The sequence below is a fragment of the Taurulus bubalis genome, assembly GCF_910589615.1.
Source record: "Taurulus bubalis genome assembly, chromosome: 4".
NCBI classification, from domain to species: Eukaryota; Metazoa; Chordata; class Actinopteri; order Perciformes; family Cottidae; genus Taurulus; species Taurulus bubalis.
This window is the reverse complement of record NC_136592.1, coordinates 24,932,638-24,952,391: the sequence shown is the minus strand read 5'-3', so window position 1 is coordinate 24,952,391 and position 19,754 is coordinate 24,932,638. Positions and strand designations below refer to the sequence as shown.

The 19,754-nt window shown below is 39.8% G+C and overlaps 2 protein-coding genes across 3 annotated transcripts; both read left to right on the top strand.

Moving 5' to 3' along the window:
* The first annotated feature begins 372 nt into the window (after nucleotides 1-372).
* On the top strand, nucleotides 373-5,473 carry paqr5b (progestin and adipoQ receptor family member Vb). 2 transcript variants are annotated; one of them, XM_079217587.1, is made up of 6 exons: nucleotides 373-557; nucleotides 1,340-1,466; nucleotides 2,463-2,507; nucleotides 3,031-3,127; nucleotides 3,580-3,724; nucleotides 4,576-5,473. In XM_079217587.1, exons 1-6 carry the CDS (start codon nucleotides 491-493, stop codon nucleotides 4,932-4,934), a joined length of 840 nt encoding a protein of 279 aa, XP_079073713.1. In that variant the 5' UTR covers nucleotides 373-490; the 3' UTR covers nucleotides 4,935-5,473. The 2 variants fall into 2 exon arrangements, with proteins under 2 accessions (XP_079073713.1, XP_079073714.1); XM_079217588.1 differs by lacking the exon at nucleotides 2,463-2,507.
* A 636-nt stretch (nucleotides 5,474-6,109) lies between these two features.
* LOC306735667 (kinesin-like protein KIF23) lies at nucleotides 6,110-17,500 on the top strand (the record flags this gene model as incomplete). Its single annotated transcript, XM_079217166.1, has 24 exons — nucleotides 6,110-6,123; nucleotides 6,979-7,045; nucleotides 7,219-7,347; nucleotides 7,470-7,575; nucleotides 7,800-7,936; nucleotides 8,040-8,152; nucleotides 8,307-8,477; nucleotides 8,774-8,815; nucleotides 9,199-9,311; nucleotides 9,680-9,801; nucleotides 10,022-10,124; nucleotides 10,372-10,451; nucleotides 10,575-10,694; nucleotides 11,213-11,372; nucleotides 11,498-11,662; nucleotides 11,936-12,102; nucleotides 12,246-12,419; nucleotides 13,090-13,305; nucleotides 13,536-13,853; nucleotides 15,497-15,730; nucleotides 15,950-16,038; nucleotides 16,392-16,452; nucleotides 16,722-16,762; nucleotides 16,946-17,500. 24 exons carry the CDS (start codon nucleotides 6,110-6,112, stop codon nucleotides 16,959-16,961), a joined length of 2,958 nt encoding a protein of 985 aa, XP_079073292.1. The 3' UTR covers nucleotides 16,962-17,500.
* Nucleotides 17,501-19,754: the final 2,254 nt, after the last annotated feature.

Genomic DNA, 19,754 nt, shown 5'->3' with positions numbered 1-19,754 from the left:
AGGACCATACCAACAGTGTTTTGCTCCTCTATCCACCCCTGGAAAGGATCTTATCATGTCTTCACTTCATTGGAGTTGAGTCGAGGCTATATATCTCCACTTAGCTCCGTGAATCTACAGTTGGGGGACAAACTCAAACAAAAAAAACATCATTAAGCTCCAAAATCTCTCATTGTTGGGACTGTGAAGGCTGTATAATTCACATAGGGGGCCTTCATCTGATGTATGAAAGTATCACATTTTGTTTTGTTTCTACACTTATTTATGTTCATTCCGTTACTAAAGTAAGGCAAAAAAGCAGTACTGCTGCATCCAATACAATCAAGTTAATGTGACCTGCTTCTCCTGCAGGTACTTCCTGTGGGAGGTAGTGGCGGTGGTGTTGGTGCAGACAGCATGGCACGACTCCTTCATCTGGCCTCTGGTGGTCTTCCTGCTCACCTGCTTCATTTACCCGCTGGCGTCGAGCTGTGCTCACACCTTCAGCAGCATGTCGGCCCGGGCACGCCACATCTGCTTCTTCTTTGACTACGCGGCCCTCAGTTTCTACAGCCTGGGTACGTGTGTGTGCTCCTCTGGCAATAGGTCCACGAGTGGCTGTGCTTTATGCACTGAGCGCTTACTTTACTGACGAACTTGACCTCTTGAAAACCCACCTGAGGATGAGATTCAGGGTACAGGGTTAAATGATGGTCAACAATTTTCTTTTAATGAATGTAAAAAGTTGTATGTGTAAAATGGGAAACATATTGAAGTAATTTGATGATGATAAAACCTTTAACCATCAAACCATCAAACATTGTTAATTTAACCTTGAACCCGTCAGCAGGCAGACTACCCACCTGCCCGCTGTCGGGTTAAGAGGTTAACAAGTTAGGGGCAGTAACTCAACCAGATGTGGCAGGTCAAATAAATGCATGGAGTGCCTTAAAATGTTGTGTTTAGTGAAACTGTGTATGTCTTTTTAAATTTTAGAGAAATCTGACCATAAAGTAGAATCCAATTTGATCAGATTAAATGCTGTCTTTGTGTGTGTAAACATAGATGTAACAAAGTTCTGACTAAGATAAAAAAAAAAATGAAAAGACAGCAACAGAGATACTCAAACAGACTGCATATTAGTATTACCAGTAAGGATGTTTAATCAATCCATACTTATTTGTTTGGCTTTAATGTTTGGTTTAAACAAGCGTTTTTAATCTTCTTTCTTCCTCCTGTAGATTTTGTAAATGGAGGGTGGACAAAGTATCTAACTGGAGTGTTCACTTAGTTTTCCTGATACGAAACAAACGCTGCTAAAAATGTACAATTGTGCTTTGTTTAATGTGCCCTGCTGCAGGCACAGCAATCGTTTATTCAGCTTATGTTTTCCCGGACAAGTGGCTGAACACCCTCTTCCACCAGTGCTACGTCCCCATTGCTGTGCTAAACACTGTCATCTGCACCGGCATGGCCTGCTACTCCAGGTATGCTGAGAACATGCATTCTGCACCGAGAACACTGAATGCTAGTGTTGTCTTTTAGAAAAGAGTAACCTGTTTGCGTGCTAGCGAGCATCCAGTTTTAAGTCACAGAACTCAGCATTTGTTTCTAAAAGATAAGATCCCCGGAAAGGTGATTTACTTGCAACAGTTACAGTGAAATGATCTAGGTTAGTGAAATGTCTACACTCTGTGTGTTAGCATAACGACAGGCTAATATGCTACAGGGCTCTCAAGTTTTTAAGACAGGTAAGCGTGACATCTCTCTCTCTCTCTCTCTCTCTCTCTCTCTCTCTCTCTCTCTCTCTCTCTTTTTTTCTCTCTCTCTCTCTCTCCCCCCCACCCCCCGGACGGAGAAATACGATGTGTGGCGGGAGGGCGTGACTTAAGACCGAAATGCGTGACACCCTGACACCCTGACGCTAAATGTTACACCTCAGCAAATTAACATTTAGTAGTACATTAACATGCATGGTGTGCACACAGTGTTCTCTCATCTCCAGTGTCTTTATTCACTGTTGTTTTGACTTTGACTTTTGACGTATGCCTCAAAAGTGTAGTCCTGCTCCAGAGCAGAAGGTATAAATACTCTCTTACAAGTAAAAGTCCCTCATTTAAAAGGGATCAATACAGTCTTAACTTGAGTACACCATTTCCTCTGTATTGTTGTAGAAGTATAAAGTTGCAGAAAATTCAAATACTCAAGTGAAGTACAGGAACATCAACAGTGTCTTTAAGTACAGACAGTACTTGAGGAGATGTAGTCGGTTGCTTCACACCATTGTCCTGGTCCATGGCAACATTTTAATGTGACTGCTTTCAAATACTGTTGTCGGCCAATAATGTTGCTTTCATCAAATGTGAAATAAAATGAGAAGTGCTACGTCTGTAGGACATTTGTCAGTACGGAGAAAGCTTCCCTGTTGTTGGCTCGGTCCAGCTAATTCATTGTTCTTTCACTCATCTCTCCCCGCTGCTAAGGCTCGGCTTACCATTTCTGCATTATAATCACGACGTCGTAAAGAGGTAAAAAAAAAAATCCTCTTATCGTTTCACTATTCTATCATGAACCGTGCTTATCGTGCCTCAGACGATGGCAGCAACAGATTTCATCCTGTAGAAATGTGTGACTGTTGACTTCATCCCACAGACATTGTTGACTTTTCGAGAATTGAGCAAGTCTCTGTTGAACACAATGGGTGTCGCCTAAGCGTGACTATGGGGATCAGCCCAAACAGTGATTTTGTGTAATTTTAGCCGGTTACAAGGATCTGGCAAAACGTGTTCTGTAACAACCTGACTCACTGACTTTAAGTGTTTAAAGTGTTCTTGTGTGAAACTGAATGAGCATAATAACTCTTAGATAACAGAGTTCTGTAGTGTAAAGTATACCAGTGCAGCACAGAACACATTTACATTTAACATGAAAGTGTATTTATTATATAACTTTTGTATTTCAAGTTAATTACATGGAATTTTTTTTTTTTACAAATCGATCTACTCATCCTGACATTTTCAGCTACTGTACAGGTTGTGTCTTTTATTTCAGATTTCCTGAGCACCAGAGTCCAAAGTTCAGCAAATATCTTCGCGTTATTGCCTTTGCCTACCCCTACATGTTCGACCACATTCCTCTGTTCTACAGGGTAAGACCACATCTGTGCCCTTCACACACACACACAGACACGTGGCTTCACAAAACACACATCTGAAAGGATGTGTCTCACAGATAACGTTCAATATATTGGAAAAACATGCTTTTTTTTCATATAAATTACTTTATGTTACCGTATATCATGCCACGGGTTATTTTTTATGTGATATGATTTAAAGTAATAATAAACTGTAGTTCAGCTTTTTTTGTATTTGCACATTGTAAGTGTATGTAAGATATGATATATGATGTGAATCTGTCTGTGAAAGAGGAACATTTGGCACATTCCCCCTTGAGACTTGAATAACAGTCGTATCCTCCACTTAGAGATACTTAATAAATACGTGTATGCCTCATTCAAACAATTTGACGGTGATAAAAGTGGTCGTAATGGAGATAGCGTTGTAATCTGTTGACTCTGTTCTGTGTGTGTTCTCCTCACAGGTGTTTATGTGTGTAGGAGAGGGCTGCTCAGACAATGGTACCAACATGGTGCACTACTACCACATCACCTTGGCTCTTCTCACAGGCTTTCTGTTCGCCACACATTTACCTGAGCGGCTGGCGCCTGGCAGCTTCGACTACATAGGTGAGGCTGATCTCTGAGACTGAGTAGCTGTTGATTCTCATTAGCATGTTACACATTGGTTTGTTTCGCCGGAGAGCCAACCGCAGCCGAGAGAGAATCATCACGTGATTCTGCGCAGCGTTTCGGCATCTTTAAGCAAATGTGGTTCAGCTATACTGTTTAGATTCATTCTCACCAGTCTCATCTGCGTTGTTTACCGTCACAGCAGGCGGCTGTTTTAAGCAAGAACAACTCTAAAAACCCACTGCACACCACCTGATCAGCACCCAAATGCAGACAAAGTTGCCAATTAGCTGGTGATCATAGAGGAGCAGCTTCAGAGACAGATATTTCCCCCTCAGAGTAGGTGAAGACCAAAACAGAGCTAAAAGTAGAGTCCTATATAAAAAAATGTTGCTTTATATTTGCGTGTTGTTTTTAATAAGTTATATTAACTTATGGTGATGCTTTGCCAGTGTTGTGTTTAAAGTTTTTTAGCGGCCCAAAAAGTTAAAGCAGGATCAAATAAATGTGCGGTATATCTACCTCTGATAGCAACTCGTCCTATAAAGGTATGAAACGATGAAAGAAAATGGAGTGAAGGTTTGCCATAATGATACATACATGATGCTCCTACAATATTGTCTTTTATAGCTTTTGAATGTGGTGTTTTAAACAGTATTTCACATTTCTTTAACCTCTCCAACACTGGATTCACATTAACACATAACACATTAATCATTGTGAAATAATGCTAATGCTTAACCACCTCCACATCTCCTGTTGAAATCACTTGTCAGTGTGTTGAAATCAGTCGGGACTGTTCACTGTGCCGCCTGAACTCAAACGCGACTCGACTGCTCCCCCTGCAGGTCACAGCCATCAACTCTTTCACGTGTGTGGCATCCTCGGCACCCACTTCCAGATGAAGGCCGTCAAACAGGACATGGTAACACGGGGCCCCTGGCTCCTTGCCCACTCCGTGCCCATCACCTTCGCCAACTCAGTGGGTGCAGCGCTGCTCTGTGTGGTGGTGAATTTGACGATCATCACCCTCTACAGTCTACCTCTCCTCTCTGCTCCAGCCTGTCAAGAGAAGAAACATGATAAAGGTGCAAAGAAAGCCTCAACCAGGGCCTGCCTCTGCTCCAAAACCTCCCGCTTCTTAAATTGCATGGTCCCAGCTGGACACAAGACATACAGACGTGGGAAAAAGGTGCATTATGGGTGATATAAAAACATTTTAAAGAACACACTTGAGCTATGAGTCGCTGATGTCATGTCATTTTGCAGTTTATGCTAAACTCAAGCTGGCATTCAGCCGTAAGACATCACTTTGATGACTGCCGTTAAATGTGTGGGTAAACTGAAAATAAGGGCGGAAGTTGCACAAACGTACAATGTAAATTAAACAAAATGTGTGTTACTATAATATGTAATGAATCTAAATGTTTCTCAGGAAATTGTTACATAAAGCTACAAAAGGAGCATGTTTGCTACTGTGAGGAAGTGCACATGATGCACATCACTCACATATTGAAAAGCATGCCGAGACAAAGAGACAGTTATGACAAGGGAAGAAAATGTTTTGCTCTTGGCTTTGAGCTGCCTCAAAATAGGAAGTCAACAAAGTCAGTGTAGCCCAATACAGAGAAAATGTTTTCAGAGTAGTTTATTTCCTCATATTGATTGCTCTCTCTGTCCCCTGCCACAATGTGCCTTTGATGCAAAACTGAAAGTATTTATGTACAATGTTTTTTATTTTAAATAAAAAATAAAAAAAAACTTGCCTGAGTTAAAACTGTTTTTTAAAGAATGAAGATCAAGGAAAATCCATGTTGTCTTGTCTGCAATTGTATCAATGAATTTATTAAATGAAACTATTAAAAACATAAATACAGTAATATATACATGTAAATGAAAAAAGAAGCAGGTTATGGTGCTATTTACTTTGATACAGGATAATGCTGGGAACTGTTTATAAATTAATATATAAAGAATAGTGGAAATTAAGATTTACAGAGAAGTAATGTAAATCAATGTGCTCATTTTGTTTTCAATTTTCCGGTCTTCCTTTGTTCTTATTTTTATCATTAGTAAAGTGACTAATGTGGGTTTTTTCCTATGTAGAATTTTCCTAGCATTACAAGTAGCGGTTTGTAATACTTAGAGGACCTTGAATTTTTTATGTTCAAATGAACTGTAGTTTCTTTGTTTCACAGCATGAGTCAGTTCAGTTAGTTGTAATCGAGCAAAGACGGGGATAGGTGCTGGAGGCGGGACTTCCTGTTCTGCCTGCCGCGTCTGCTCCGTGATTGGTTGAAATATTAGCCACACGGAAGAGAATTTTTCAAATCGAGAAGAGGCGCTCTGTGTTCAGCGGAGAAGCGATTAACAACACAAACAATGCAGAGACCAGCGTGAGTATTACCACATTTTTATTATATATTTAACACGAAAAACCGGCTAACGATCTACATATATGCATTGTGTTAGTTATATGGCCCAGGTGCGTATTAATGATAACCTTTTAGCGGTTGTTCAGAAGAAAAGCTTCGTAAATTTCGCACAGCTCGCTCTATAGTGAACCTAGCTAACCTAGCTACTGAACCTAACTATCACTTTACAACTAACATTACAGCTCATCTATCACTAAAGTGTGTTACCTGTCTGTGAAAAGGACAACACGTTCTCCAGCTTTGGTTATTTTAATGTTAAAGTGGCGAATATCGTTTTACGTTCGTTTTTTTCTTGAGCGTCACCTATGAATCGTTAGCACGCGACACCTGGGCTGATTTACGTTAGCTAGCGTTAGATGACGTAACGGTAGATATCGTGAAGTTAACCGATAAGAGGTTAAGGTTAATTTGATTTTTTTTAAATATATATTTACGTTAACCGAAATGTGTCCCCGTAGTTTTGTCCATATAGCTTTATTTATATATATATATATATATATATATATATATATATATAAATAATATTTTGGCCTCAGTTCCTATTTAGGGCAAGCCTAATGTTAAAACGGTGTTTCCAACTTTATGGAAAGGTCGCTACATGACTATGCACAAATATTTATCTGAGTTTGCTGTGAAAGTTTGAGGAAGAATTGTCTCTAGAGTGTGAACTACGTAATGTGCAGTTGTCCACAGAGTGTAAATGACTCATGTTAATGATCAGGATTATTCAGGAAGTGATGTGTCTAATTAATTTAATGTAGCATGCTTTTTTTGTGTGTGTTTGACATTGATTCTGTAATTATTTATCACTCACAGCAAAGCAAAGACTCCTCGGAGGCCTGGCCAGAAAAAGGCATCCAACATAGAGAAAGATCCTGTTGGAGTAAGTGAACACTGCTTACTTTGTTACTTTAAAAAAAATCTGTGTTTATCTACGTGCACTGAATTTGTGACTGGCAACATCGGGTGATGAGTTCATATTAGATTTATCTGAATGTAGTTATTCTAGTGGTGGCTTCATCGCTGTAGACCTTATCTACTCCTTCATCATTTTAGGTATACTGTCGTATACGTCCACTTGGAGCAGAAGATGAGGAATGTTGTGTTGAGATGATCAGCAGCTCCACTATTCAGCTCCATGCTCCCGATGGCATTAAAGCCAACCGCAATGGGGAATTCAAAGAGGTAAGTGTGCTGCTGCCCTCTTCGCTTGGCCATGTAAAGCAAATTCACCACTTATACTTGTTTTTGTCTGCTAACTGGTCTATTACATAACGTCTTACATTTTGTTTCTGTTTATCCTCTAGACACAGTACTCATTTAAAAAAGTATTTGGTATTAATACCAATCAAATTGAGCTGTTTGAGGATGTTGCCAAGCCTCTGATAGAGCACCTTATTCGTTGTAAAAATGGTGAGTGAATTCAAGTTATGTGCACTGTGCAGAATCTCGTCCATTGCTATTTTTTAACCCTTTATAGTAAAAAAAAAAAACCTAACTTATCCTCTAAAATAAATGCCCATTCCTTATTGACACTGCCACCACTCACAGACCAGACCACAGCTCACAACATGATCAACATCAGCCCTAATCCTGTGTGAAAGTGGTTGTGTAATTGTGATATTCCATGTTCATAGGTCTGCTGTTTACGTATGGCGTTACTGGAAGTGGGAAGACTTTCACCATGACCGGCTCACCTGGGGAAGGTGGACTCCTCCCCCGCTCTCTAGACATACTCTTCAACACCATCGGCCCCTTTCAGGCCAAACGATTTGTAAGAATTTTGCGTGTTTGGTCTTCAAAAAAAGGAGTACCTTTTTGGGGGAAGGATGGTAAGGGTCATGTGTTTAAAAAAATAAATAAAACATCTTCATCAGGTGTTTAAACCAGATGAAAAAAATGGGATGGAGATCCAGGGTCAAGTTGACGCTCTCCTGGAGAGACAGAAGCGAGACAGTCAGCCGTCTGTGCCCAAAACACCATCATCCAGGTCACTATTAGTAACTTTATTTCACGTCTTCCTTTCTGTGCAATTTATGGTGTGACAACTACTTGTGTAGTTTGAGGGAACTGCATGTAAAGTACATGTTCCCTGCTGTTTTAATGATGTTGCTTTTCTTTCTTTTTTTGGTTTGTCTTCTCAGGCAGAAGGCTGACCCAGAGTTCGCGGATATGATCAGCTCAGAGGAGGCGTGCAAATTTGAAAATGTGGATGAAGACTGCTGTTACAGCGTTTTTGTGTCCTACATCGAGATCTACAACAACTATATCTATGATCTCCTCGAAGATGCACCGTTTGACCCTATCAGACCAAAGTAAGAGACAACATTTCAAACCTGTGGGCTTTTTTTAAAAACACAATGTAATTTTCAAGGATTGTCTGTACGCATATTTGTATTCAGGTTTAGTTTTTGGTTTGGTTTACGAGGTGGCTCTGCAGTAAATGAATATAGGGGAAACAAATGCACCATTCAATAAGTGTGATCTGTAAATGTTGAACTAGTAGTTCTCCATGACAACCACTCTGACTGTATGTGCTGAATACGTTTATTGAGACACTTTTATTTTTCCTGTTTACAAGATGCACTTTTAAAAGTCATGTTTTTGTTAGGTGGCTCGGTGGCGGCACGCCTGTACGGAACAATGAGTTCATGTATGTGTCCAGTGAACGTACATTAGACAGTTTATTCGTAGCTGTAAGTTGGCTGTAGCTGCTGTCACGTTTTAGGTCCTCAGTGTTTTTCCATCCCATTAATCCAAAGCCCTGTAAATAGCATATGTGTAGATTTCAAGCTTTTTTGTCATTCTGGTGGCTCCCTGCTGTTTGCTGTTCATGTGGAGATGCATAACTTCCCTGAATGGCTCAAACTTGTATGCATGCGTCTGTACCCCTGGATGTGCGTCCCTAGATTGTATTGTATTTAAACATGAACACTAACATCAAGTATTTGTCATTTTAGCTTTTGCTGCTTGTCTTACTAAAGCAACACTTCAGTGTGTTGCATTATGTTTATTCTTGTCATCAACTTGTTTCAGACCTCCGCAATCTAAGATTCTGCGTGAAGATCAGAATCATAACATGTACGTGGCTGGCTGCACAGAAGTTGAGGTCAAATCGACAGAGGAGGCCTTTGAAGTCTTTTGGAAGGGTGAGTGGTAATAATGACACTCTTATAGTGGCTTTGTATTATATGTTCTCTTAACATGCACACATTTAAATGACAAAGTTTGGCACCGTAAGCTTTTTAACTTATGTTTTGTATCTTCTCATTATATAAACAATTAGAATATTTTTTGTTGTGATTTAGGCAGCCATGACATTTCTTTGTTACAATGTTGCGGAGAAGTTTTGAGAGAATGCATACATAGTCTGTTTACCAATCAAACTAGCAGGAATCATTGAAAAATAAATATATAAATTGGTTGACTTTATATGTAGTAATTATTTGACTTTTTATTGCTCCTGTTTTTGTTGTTGTTAACAGAATGTATTAATAATGCTCTGCTGTTTCTCCAGGACAAAAGAAAAGGAGGATAGCCAACACTGAACTTAACCGTGAATCCAGTCGCTCACACAGCGTTTTCACAGTAAAGTTGGCTCAGGCACCACTCGATGCTGATGGGGACCACATTCTACAGGTGACATGCAGCTTACTTAAAAAAAAAAAATATATATATATATATATATATATATATATATATTTATTTATTTATTTATGTTTGTTTATTCAAAGATAGCCAGTGAATTGTTTGTCTGTTTTCATCTGACACAAAGCAGATCGAATCAGACGCATTAAGTGTTGCAAAGGATTCCAGCCGACGTGTGTTGATGCTAACTTCGCGTGTTATTAAATTGCAGGACAAAAACCAGGTGAACGTAAGCCAGCTGTGCCTGGTGGACCTGGCTGGCAGCGAGCGCACCAGCAGAACCAGAGCTGAGGGAAGCCGTCTGCGTGAAGCAGGTCAGTTCAGGGTCAGGGGAGTTTTTCCTAATCCGATGTGAGGTTCTGGGACAGGCATGTCGTATGTGTACAGATTGCAAAGCCCTCCAAGGCAAATTTGTGATTTTGGGCTATACAAAATAAACAGAATTGAAAAGTTCATGTACATCTTGCACGAAAAAAACCTCTGGTACAGTATCTACAGACTTTCAGTGCGTTTTAATGTTTGTTCCGACACAACACGTCTCCGGTTATGTGTCATTTACAGGTAACATTAACCAGTCCTTGATGACGCTGCGCACATGTATGGAAGTCCTGCGTGAAAACCAGATGTGTGGAACTAATAAGGTTGGTATTTTATCATCCATGTTATCATTTTATTTCTATGGACAACAATATTTATAATCTTGCTTGTTATCGTTGGTAATATTCCAGTCGGTGCCGTTTCACAGAGCCTTTGTCTTCTTCCAGATGGTGCCATACAGGGACTCTAAAGTTACACATCTGTTTAAAAACTACTTTGACGGAGAAGGAAAAGTCAGGATGATCGTGTGTGTCAACCCAAAGGCGGATGATTATGATGAAACTATGGTAAGACATTGCTTTTGTGTATAGTTTGAATGTTAAGTCTCTGTTGTCAATATTTTTACGAGGAGAAAATCATCTTCTCCTTTGCATCGCTGATCTGTTGGCTGGTTCGCCATCATACCGCAATGGACATTTTATAAAATGGCTAGATATATATATATATATATATATATATATATATATATATATATATATATATATATATATATATATAATCAATAGTGGGTTGAGCAATGTATTTATATTATATCTTAGATTTTGGATATTGTAATATGGCATAAGCGTGTTTCCCTGGTTTTAAAGGCTGCATGACAGTAAAGTGAAGTACATTTCTAAACTTACCAGACTGTTGTAGCTGTTCTATTATTTGCCTTGGCTAAGTCTTTGTTTCCACATCAGTGATGATTATTTCTCAAAAATATTGTGTGTGACTGCACAATAGTCAACCCTACAATACTGTGGCAAAATCATTATCGCGGTATTTGTCATTTCTAATGGTGTTCATGTTGCATGTACTGCAGCTGGTAATGCGTTTCGCGGAGATGACCCAAGAGGTGGAGGTCGCCCGGCCGATTGACCGGCCAATCTGTGGCCTTGCTGCAGGACGCAGAGGCAGAAACCGTGCCTTCAAAGATGAGATGTCACGTCGCCTTGATGACCGAGGAGGTTCAAGTAATGCTGGTAAATCACCCTCAAATCTGTACTGCTTGCTCTTTGTACTCATATCACATTCTTACAAGTGCATTTCATAAATGTAGCATAACTACAAACACAAACTTTTCAATGTTGTGTTCTTTTTCTCACAGTAGATGACCCGTCCTTCTTGAATCAGCTCATGGAAAGCCTTCCAGCCCTGCCTCATTTCGAGCTGGTGGACCCATCTGATGATCAGTCGTTGCCTCGCCTGATTGAGATCCTGGAAAGGAGGCATCGTGTCCGTCAGATGATGACGCAGCAGTACGACAAAACCGGTATTGGTCCATTTTCTAAGCAACAAATAATCTGTCTGGTTTTTAGAGTACCAACTTTGTTGGTATTAATGAATTAATTATGGAGTTCAGCAATGATACATCAATCATTTTTAGAAGGCGGCATTTATTCAAACTGTGGTGATCCTGTGATACTTGTGTGATATCCGCGATGGATGACTCCCTGCTTTTGGTTAGTCACTGAATTAGAATAGCAGTTTTTTTCCTGGTCATTGATCAAATCAACAGCTTACATTAATTTGTTTTCTCCCACAGCAAGTACACTGAAGTCCATGTTTCAGCAGTTCGACGGTCAGATCAATGCAAAGGAGACGTTCCTCCAGGATCAACGTTGCAAAATGAGCGAGAAAGACAAAGTCATCATCAGCCAGAGGACGGAGCTCGAACGATTAGAGAAAAAATCCAAAACGCTGGAATACAAGGTGTCTCCCTGACTACTATTTTTATTTTTTGACATTTTGTTTGCAGCATTTTAAACATGCTTATAAAAACAAGGGTATGGGAATTCACTCTTTTTCAGAGAAGCTTGTATTTATTGTTTTGACATCTTTTTTCTTCTCCTCAGGTCGATATCTTGCAGAAGACAACGGACATGTACGAGCAGGACAAGCGTTCACTTCGGCAGGAGCTGGAGACGCGGGAGCAGCGGCTCCAGAGAGAGCAGACAGACCGGAGGCGCATGGAGCAGCGCATGCAGGGAATGGTGACGGACTCCAAACTCAAGTGGGAGAAGGAGTGTGTAAGTAGACTTATTAACGGTACCCCCACTATTTTTTTTTTTTGGGTGGTTTGTACAGTGAGGGCTTGCACATACTTGCCAATCATTTACATCCGTGGAGCTGCATGTTTGTCTACTTCATACTTTAGTAGCCTAGTGTGACACGCAAGCACTGCTCAAACAAGTAAGAAGCAGCAGCACCAGAACAATACAGATACAATAACAAATAATATTTATTTTACAAATGCTAAACTGTGAAGAAGCAAACAAATACATATTTAGATTAAATGTTTATTTTTCTACTATAACAGCAATATTTAGAGAGCCTTCATTGTCTCTAGAATAAAGAATACATTCATTTATTGTTTCAATCTTTTACCGAGCACTGATATATCATATAAAAATGTACATTACAAGTAGTATTTTTTTTTTTTCTTTTTTAATACAATAAAACTTGGATCTGTGAAAGATTTTAGTTCACTTTGAAAGAACAAAAAATCACAATGCTTCGTCAGGTAAACTGTATTTACTATTTGCGGTGCAAGAACTTTGTAGCTGGTTTAAAAAATAAAAGTAAACTTAGCGATCTTTTAAAAACAAGAAATGTGAGCCACAATACCTCACTGATTTTTCTTGTCCTAAAGGATTAGATAATGTTCTTTCCGTTTCCCCGCTGGTGTTTTCCAATTAGGAGAGGCGCGTGAACGCCAAACAGCTGGAGATGCAGAACAAGCTGTGGGTGAAGGATGAAAAGTTGAAGCAGCTCAAGGCCATAGTGACGGAGAGCAGCAGCAGCGGTGCCATCGGTGGGTTTCCCACCGAGCGTCCAGAGAAACCAGAGAGGCCCTCAAGGGAGAGAGATCACAACATGGGCCAGAAGAGGTCTGCCTCGCCATCACCGCTTCACGTGAGTTATTGCCTCTGCTGCGCTGCCTCTTCATCGATGTGCACTTCAACATTCTCTTGTGAATCTGGAAATTTTGCATGTCACTAATTATTATCTTGATGATTGTAAAATATTTCTATGCTTCCTGTACACGGCATCCTCTTTGCTGAATCACCCTGTTGTTGTATTTGTGTTCATCCGGAGCCCCTAACATTCACAATGCTTGGCCCCGTTCCTCCATCACTTTTCAGGACTTCAGCCAAACTCCTTCCAACCAAAATCGAGCCAATGTTAGGGCAGTTCAGGACGCTTACCCCGACACCTCCTCATCCTCATCCTCAGCTTATCCCTCAGTAGCCTCCTGCATCTCCGATTGGGAGCACAGGCACTCTGTAGACCCAAGCCGCCGAGCTAGGCACTCTGGGACCCCCCAGTACAGCAGCCGGACTCCCGCCCCATGCCTCGGCACCAGCAGCGTGGGTCGCAGGAGAGGCCAGCGCTGGGCCGCAGAGACAGAGGCCCCTGCTACGACTCTCGTCTATGGGCTAAACCTAGAGGCAAGCACAAGGGTTAGTGTGTATAAAGCCTAGGTGTCCTCAAGGATGAGTTTGGTTTTCCTCTGCAAGCCTGTAGTTCAACCCTTTAGTGTAGGACTTCTCCCATATTGGTCTCAGTAGATGTCTGCTTGTTTAGAAATGCATCAAGTAGAAGCGCTGCATCAGTGTCGGCTGGTGTTGCTCTTATCCAGACTGTAAGGCCCTCTAATGTCATGCTAGTAAATCATCCCGACCTGCATCTAAAGCCTCCGTAGTATCAAAATTTGTTTAACATTTCAGCAGACATCATTTAGTGTTTCATCATGTTTGTGCTGCTTTCTGTTGCTTGTGGCTAACTGCTCTGGAATGTGCTTTCCTTGTACTGTATCATCACATTCGTTCCAACGCGTTCAGTGGCCACACTTAAAAGGATAAATGGACTATTGGCACTAAAAATAAACACACGTGCTGTCACGTAGCAGGATTGCACTTTTTTTTTATAAAGACCCATGCAAAAAGTTGCATGTTTATTTATTAGATATTCAAAGAAATTAGATCAGAATTGGTAAGGGGGAAAAAAACTCTTCAAACCTAAAACCTCATTGCACTCAGTGTTGGGGTTTGGTTTGATGTGACATGCAACACTGATGCTGTTCAGTGTGCTCGGCTTACACAAACATCGTGAGAATCCCACTTTAAACAATTACTAAAGTAAAACAATCTGTCCTTTTTTTTTTTTTTTTTTAAGTTTCCATCGCGTGCTCACTTTTATGTCTTCATGGGATTGAAAGACATTTTTGGGGATTTTGGGTTCCCACGTCTACAAATGAGCTACAACCTTTACTTGACTTAGTGGCCCACAGTTGGAAATGTTATGTGTACAGATGTGGACAAAACCGACAAATTAAAACCTGCAGTTTCATACTTTATTAAAAAAATCCACACGTGTAGCTTTTTGTTCTTTTGGTCAAAGTCTGAGTCGGGCATTTTTTTGTTTTACCAAGCCTAGTTCCAGACTTGAGTTGCTACCAACATTTTCTTCAGCGACTCAAATAATGAATGATTAATGAAGTGGAACGAAACTGCCATTCAGTCTGATTATCTGGCTGACTAACCCCAACTACGTAGAAATAAAATCTTCCTTCCAAAATAATAGTAAAGTTCCTTATTGACCTGCTCAGTATGCCGGGACCAAAACAGATTAATTTTGGGTCTTTGGTCTTAGACTTCACTGAAACGTTTGCCTTTTTTTTTTTTTTTAAACCACATCTGTATTTTGTTTGCATGTCGTCTTAACCGCTCAACCCACCTTCTCACTACTTTGTGCGCTGCTTTGCATGTTGATTCTTATTCACTCTACTGGGCTATTAGTTACTTTCTGAAAATATGTGTTGCTGGAAGGCCAGATTATTGTTTGGGGGTAAGATTTGAGTCTACATGTTGAGGGCTACAATACCATGGAAATACTTGTGGCCCCAGAAATTAATATTAAAACCTCCGTAGTGGGACATGCTTTGTCCCTCTTGGACTTCCCGTGGTACATGTATTTTCAACACAAGCTAACACCCTCTAATGATCCACCGTCACTACTAAACCCCAACAAACTTGAAATTGTCCCTGCTGGTGTCACATGTGAATAACTTCCTGGTTTGTTTCTCTCACGCTGGGATCACCAGACGGCCGCTCCAGTTCATCCAATGCACAGGCGCTCACACTCTGCGGGTGGGGAGAAATGGGTAGACCACAATCCATCTTCTAATTTGGACCTAGACACTGTCATGCAGCCAATCTTACCCAATGCAATCAAGGTGTCGACCCCGAATGAGAAAGCTCTGTCCAAATGCCAAAAGTATGTGCTTAGACATCAAGAGCTTGCCTCAGACGGGGAGATCGAGACCCAATTGATCAAGGTAAAAATCACATAATTGCTTAATTTGAGACTTCTAACTATTTCATATCTTGCATGATTTTGACTTGATCATTCTGTTTTATTTCACATTGACGGCTTGTTTTGTATCTTACTGGGCAACGGCCAACTTTTTTTTATGATTGTGTTTTTTCCTTTATTCCCTTTCCTTTACGGACATTTGTGAGTTTTATGTATCATAATTTTTTTCCGACTTCCTCAGGGCAATGTTTTTAAGACGAGAGGCGGAGGACAAGCTGTGCAGTTCACTGACATTGAGACACTTAAACAAGAGTGCCCAATGGCATCAAGGTACAGTAATTGTAACGTGAAACAACCGTTAATACTGTCGGTAACTTTTAATATATTTGGCAGCATCATGTAATTTTGGGTCCAGTCATATCTTAAAACATAATGTTAAAATGGACATTGTATTTAGGTGCTACATACTTGTTTTACCTTGCATGAAGAACTTTCACAATTTACACGTTTGATCTTAAGTGTTTTGAGAGGAGGAACTTGTAAAAGGAAGAAAAAAATCCCCGCCCGTTTTAGAGACATTGATTTATCAAGCCTTTATCTCATAAAATATGTCAACAAAATATGCTTGCATCTATTGTGAATAATTAGCAAAAGGAAGGTCAAGTTTATGTTTTTTGTTTCAGTCGCAAGAGAGGCTCAGGGTCTGGAGAAAGAGAAGCTCAAATGGAGGACATAGAAAACCGGGTAAGCGCTGAATTAATTAAATAAAACATCAAACAAGACATGAAAGGAAAATAAATTACTTTTAACCTACAATTGCTTTCTGGTCATTTACTGTGTTAACGTTTACTTTATAATAATGTACACGTCCTCAGGTATCAATGTTTAGGGTCTTTAGCCAGTTATTGTTCAATCTAAAATACGTACTTTTTATACAAAAGGGATGGTTTTGATTTGTGTGCATATCTCTTTTTCATGCGTCAACCTATTTCAACTTTTTCCCCTCCCGTTAGGCTCCAGTGGCAAGCACGAGTTCAGGCTTTGGGTATCAAAAGTAAGCGTGTGTGTGCATTGTTCACCATGTTTTATAAGGTTTCAGCATGCGTTTGTCTTTTGCTTTTTATTTAGCAAATAGGTGACATTATATGTGTGTGCTTGTGTAAATATTTATATTTTGTTGCCTTAGCTTTAAAATCAGGTTTATTGAGGTTTGTACTGTTTTCTTTCTCTCTTCCAGACGCAGGAAACCTTAAGTTGCTGGAGATATGAAGGAACTTCTTGAACACGCAATATTTTGCCTGACTATCAGGACATTGAAGGGACAGCCATGTGAAACTATGCATCTTTTTTTGTATGGGCATTTTTCTATTATGACTGATTTTATTACAAATTATTAGGGTGCAGTTCTAATTTGATCACGTGTTTGCTTGATTAATGTGTCTTTTGTTTTTTTTTGTTTAAGTTTTTTTTAATGCTAAAATAAAAACTTCTTAAAGACATGGACATATTAAGTAGCCCAATATGAATTTCCTATCATAAATGTAATGCTTTCTTACGTAATATTTTCACCCAAAGACTAGAATATTTGACCTTTTGAACAATAGAACATTTTTATTTTTGTATATGTTTTTATCTCTTTGTTTGCCTTTTTTCCCCACGGGATACTCCTTTATTGGATGTTCCACTAAGCATATGGCTGATTTAAAAAAAAAAAAAAAAAAGCACTGAACGCAGTTTTAGAATTAGTGTGCTGACCTGTAAATATAAAGCTGTTTTTTGCTAAAAATCTATCTCGGACTAACTGTAAATATATTATGAAGTGTTTTACTTCTGTTTATTGAAACGGCTCCTCCTGAGATGTATAACACACTTCCCTTTTTGCTGGCAATAAATGTATTCAAACACCGTCATGATTTTTCAATTCATGAAGACAGACTGTTTAAAGTCTGCATCTTCACATCCTTCAACGTATCCAAAAGACATCCATAATTCATTTTCCCAAGCTATGGCAGTTTGTTACAGGTACTCTTAATGTTGAAGCAGCTGTACGTTAATCATTAGTATTGGAAGGTTCTTCACCGGTTTCATCAGAGCAGAGGAAAACAAGTTAATGTTTTGTTTAGTATCTGCTTTACTTTGACTAAAAATACATTGTAAAGATTGAAGGGTCCCAATTCTGAGGATATTGAATAGCATGAATAAATAAAATCCATCCATGTTATGCTGGAAATGTTTCCTGTTAAATTAATCTGAATTGCAAGGGGACTTCCTGTCAGTAAGACCTATCGTGATATCTTCAGCTTCTGGGAGCAGTGCGTCATCCTCCCTCCAAATTCTTTGTTCATGTAATAGTTTCACAAAGGCACATTTATGCCAGTGTACTGTGCTGTCCTAATTTATAATGTGACGATGTTTTATCTCTGACCTTTCTGATAGAAATAAGTAATTTGCATATACCTCTATCAATGGGTCTCTAAGCAGAAACATCACATTCCACACTTGATTTGTTGGGCTTTTGCAGCTTTTCTTAATAATTTGCCTGCCGAAAGGAACAGTACATTATGCATGCATGTATGTATGTATGTATGCATGCATGCAGTACATGTATTAGCTTTGTCGAATCCACATTTTGGTCATGCTGAGGGGACAAAAGGTGTAGTTTATAGTGTGAACAGCAGGGGGAAGTAGATGCCTTTTTTGGAAGCACATATTTCTAAACAATTTAGTGCTTTTAGCCTTATGCCTTAAATACCTTAGATATGAGCTTGGATCGTCTCAAGGTTGAAGCTGATGTGATATTTATTATCAATAAAAAAAAGTTTTATCATTCTACAAGTTACTTCCCAGACCTGAAATGACCCGAACACACAGAGTTTGACAGTCGTCCATTAATGGACAGCGCCGCGCTTCCCATGATGCCCCGCTGCGTCGTTGGTATGGTTTCAGAGGGAAAGCCTGGACAACCAGGATGATGAGGTCACTGATTTGCTGAACTGCTTTTCTGCCTCGAAGATGTCATTAATGTCTCCCGAAGATTGAAATTTCACTTCACAGCAAATGAAGCTGAAAAGTGTGCGTGGTAATGGGCAATGGGCACTTGGCAAATTGACTGGAAGGCAATTAGGTTAGAGAAACATGGTTGATCAAATATGAGCTGTTTTTTTTTCTCCAATTCTATTTAGAAGCCACTGAACATTAAGTCATACAGGCTGCCTGCTCACCTTTTTTGAAGGTTGCCAATTGCATGGGAGGAGGGCTAAAATCTTATAATTAAATTGCCAAATACTAGTCGGTCTAGTGTTGTTCTGTTGACCTCAGGATGTCCATCCTGTCTCGTGGCACTACCAGTTTGAGCACCAGTTGGAAGTGGTATGATTGTGGAAAACAGCCATCGACCTATCTCAACTCTTTGCTTCCAAGCTTGCCTGTGAAAATATTGACCCTTCCTCCCCCGCCTGTTTAACTAGCCGGCCTTTAAGCAGTGTCGGAGCAAATACCACATGACAGCACCTTCCGAAATGGCTTCTTTACCTCAAACAGTCGCTAATGGCTACTTAAACAGGGCTCCTCTTATCCGCCGCAGGCTTTGTGTTTGCTTTAGTACATTGTATTAAACCGGTCACCTTTTTGTGTACTGCTGAGTGTGAAAGTTAGAGATTACAAAACGCTGTATTTGATGTGTGAGACTTTTACTTTCAGGGGAATTTTCTTTCCGTGTGATACAAGTATGACGTGGACACACAGTGTGTTGTGGGTTGTGTTGGCCTGTACACACACAAAGACTTGTTGATGAACCATTTTTTTTAAAAGGAGGAAAAACAAGCAAGTTTAGATTGTGGTGTGGCAAGCTAAATGTGCATTACGTGATAATAAAACAAGAAACACTTGGTGTTACCTGGTAAGCATTTTGGTACATAGACTTTGTCACACCCAGTGGAAATAACTGCATGTTGACTTCAATAACAAGGTGGGTTATCTGCTTGTAGGACAAAAAGCCATCAGTTGGGATTTAATAGGACACACATCATTGTGCATTGTGCACTAAA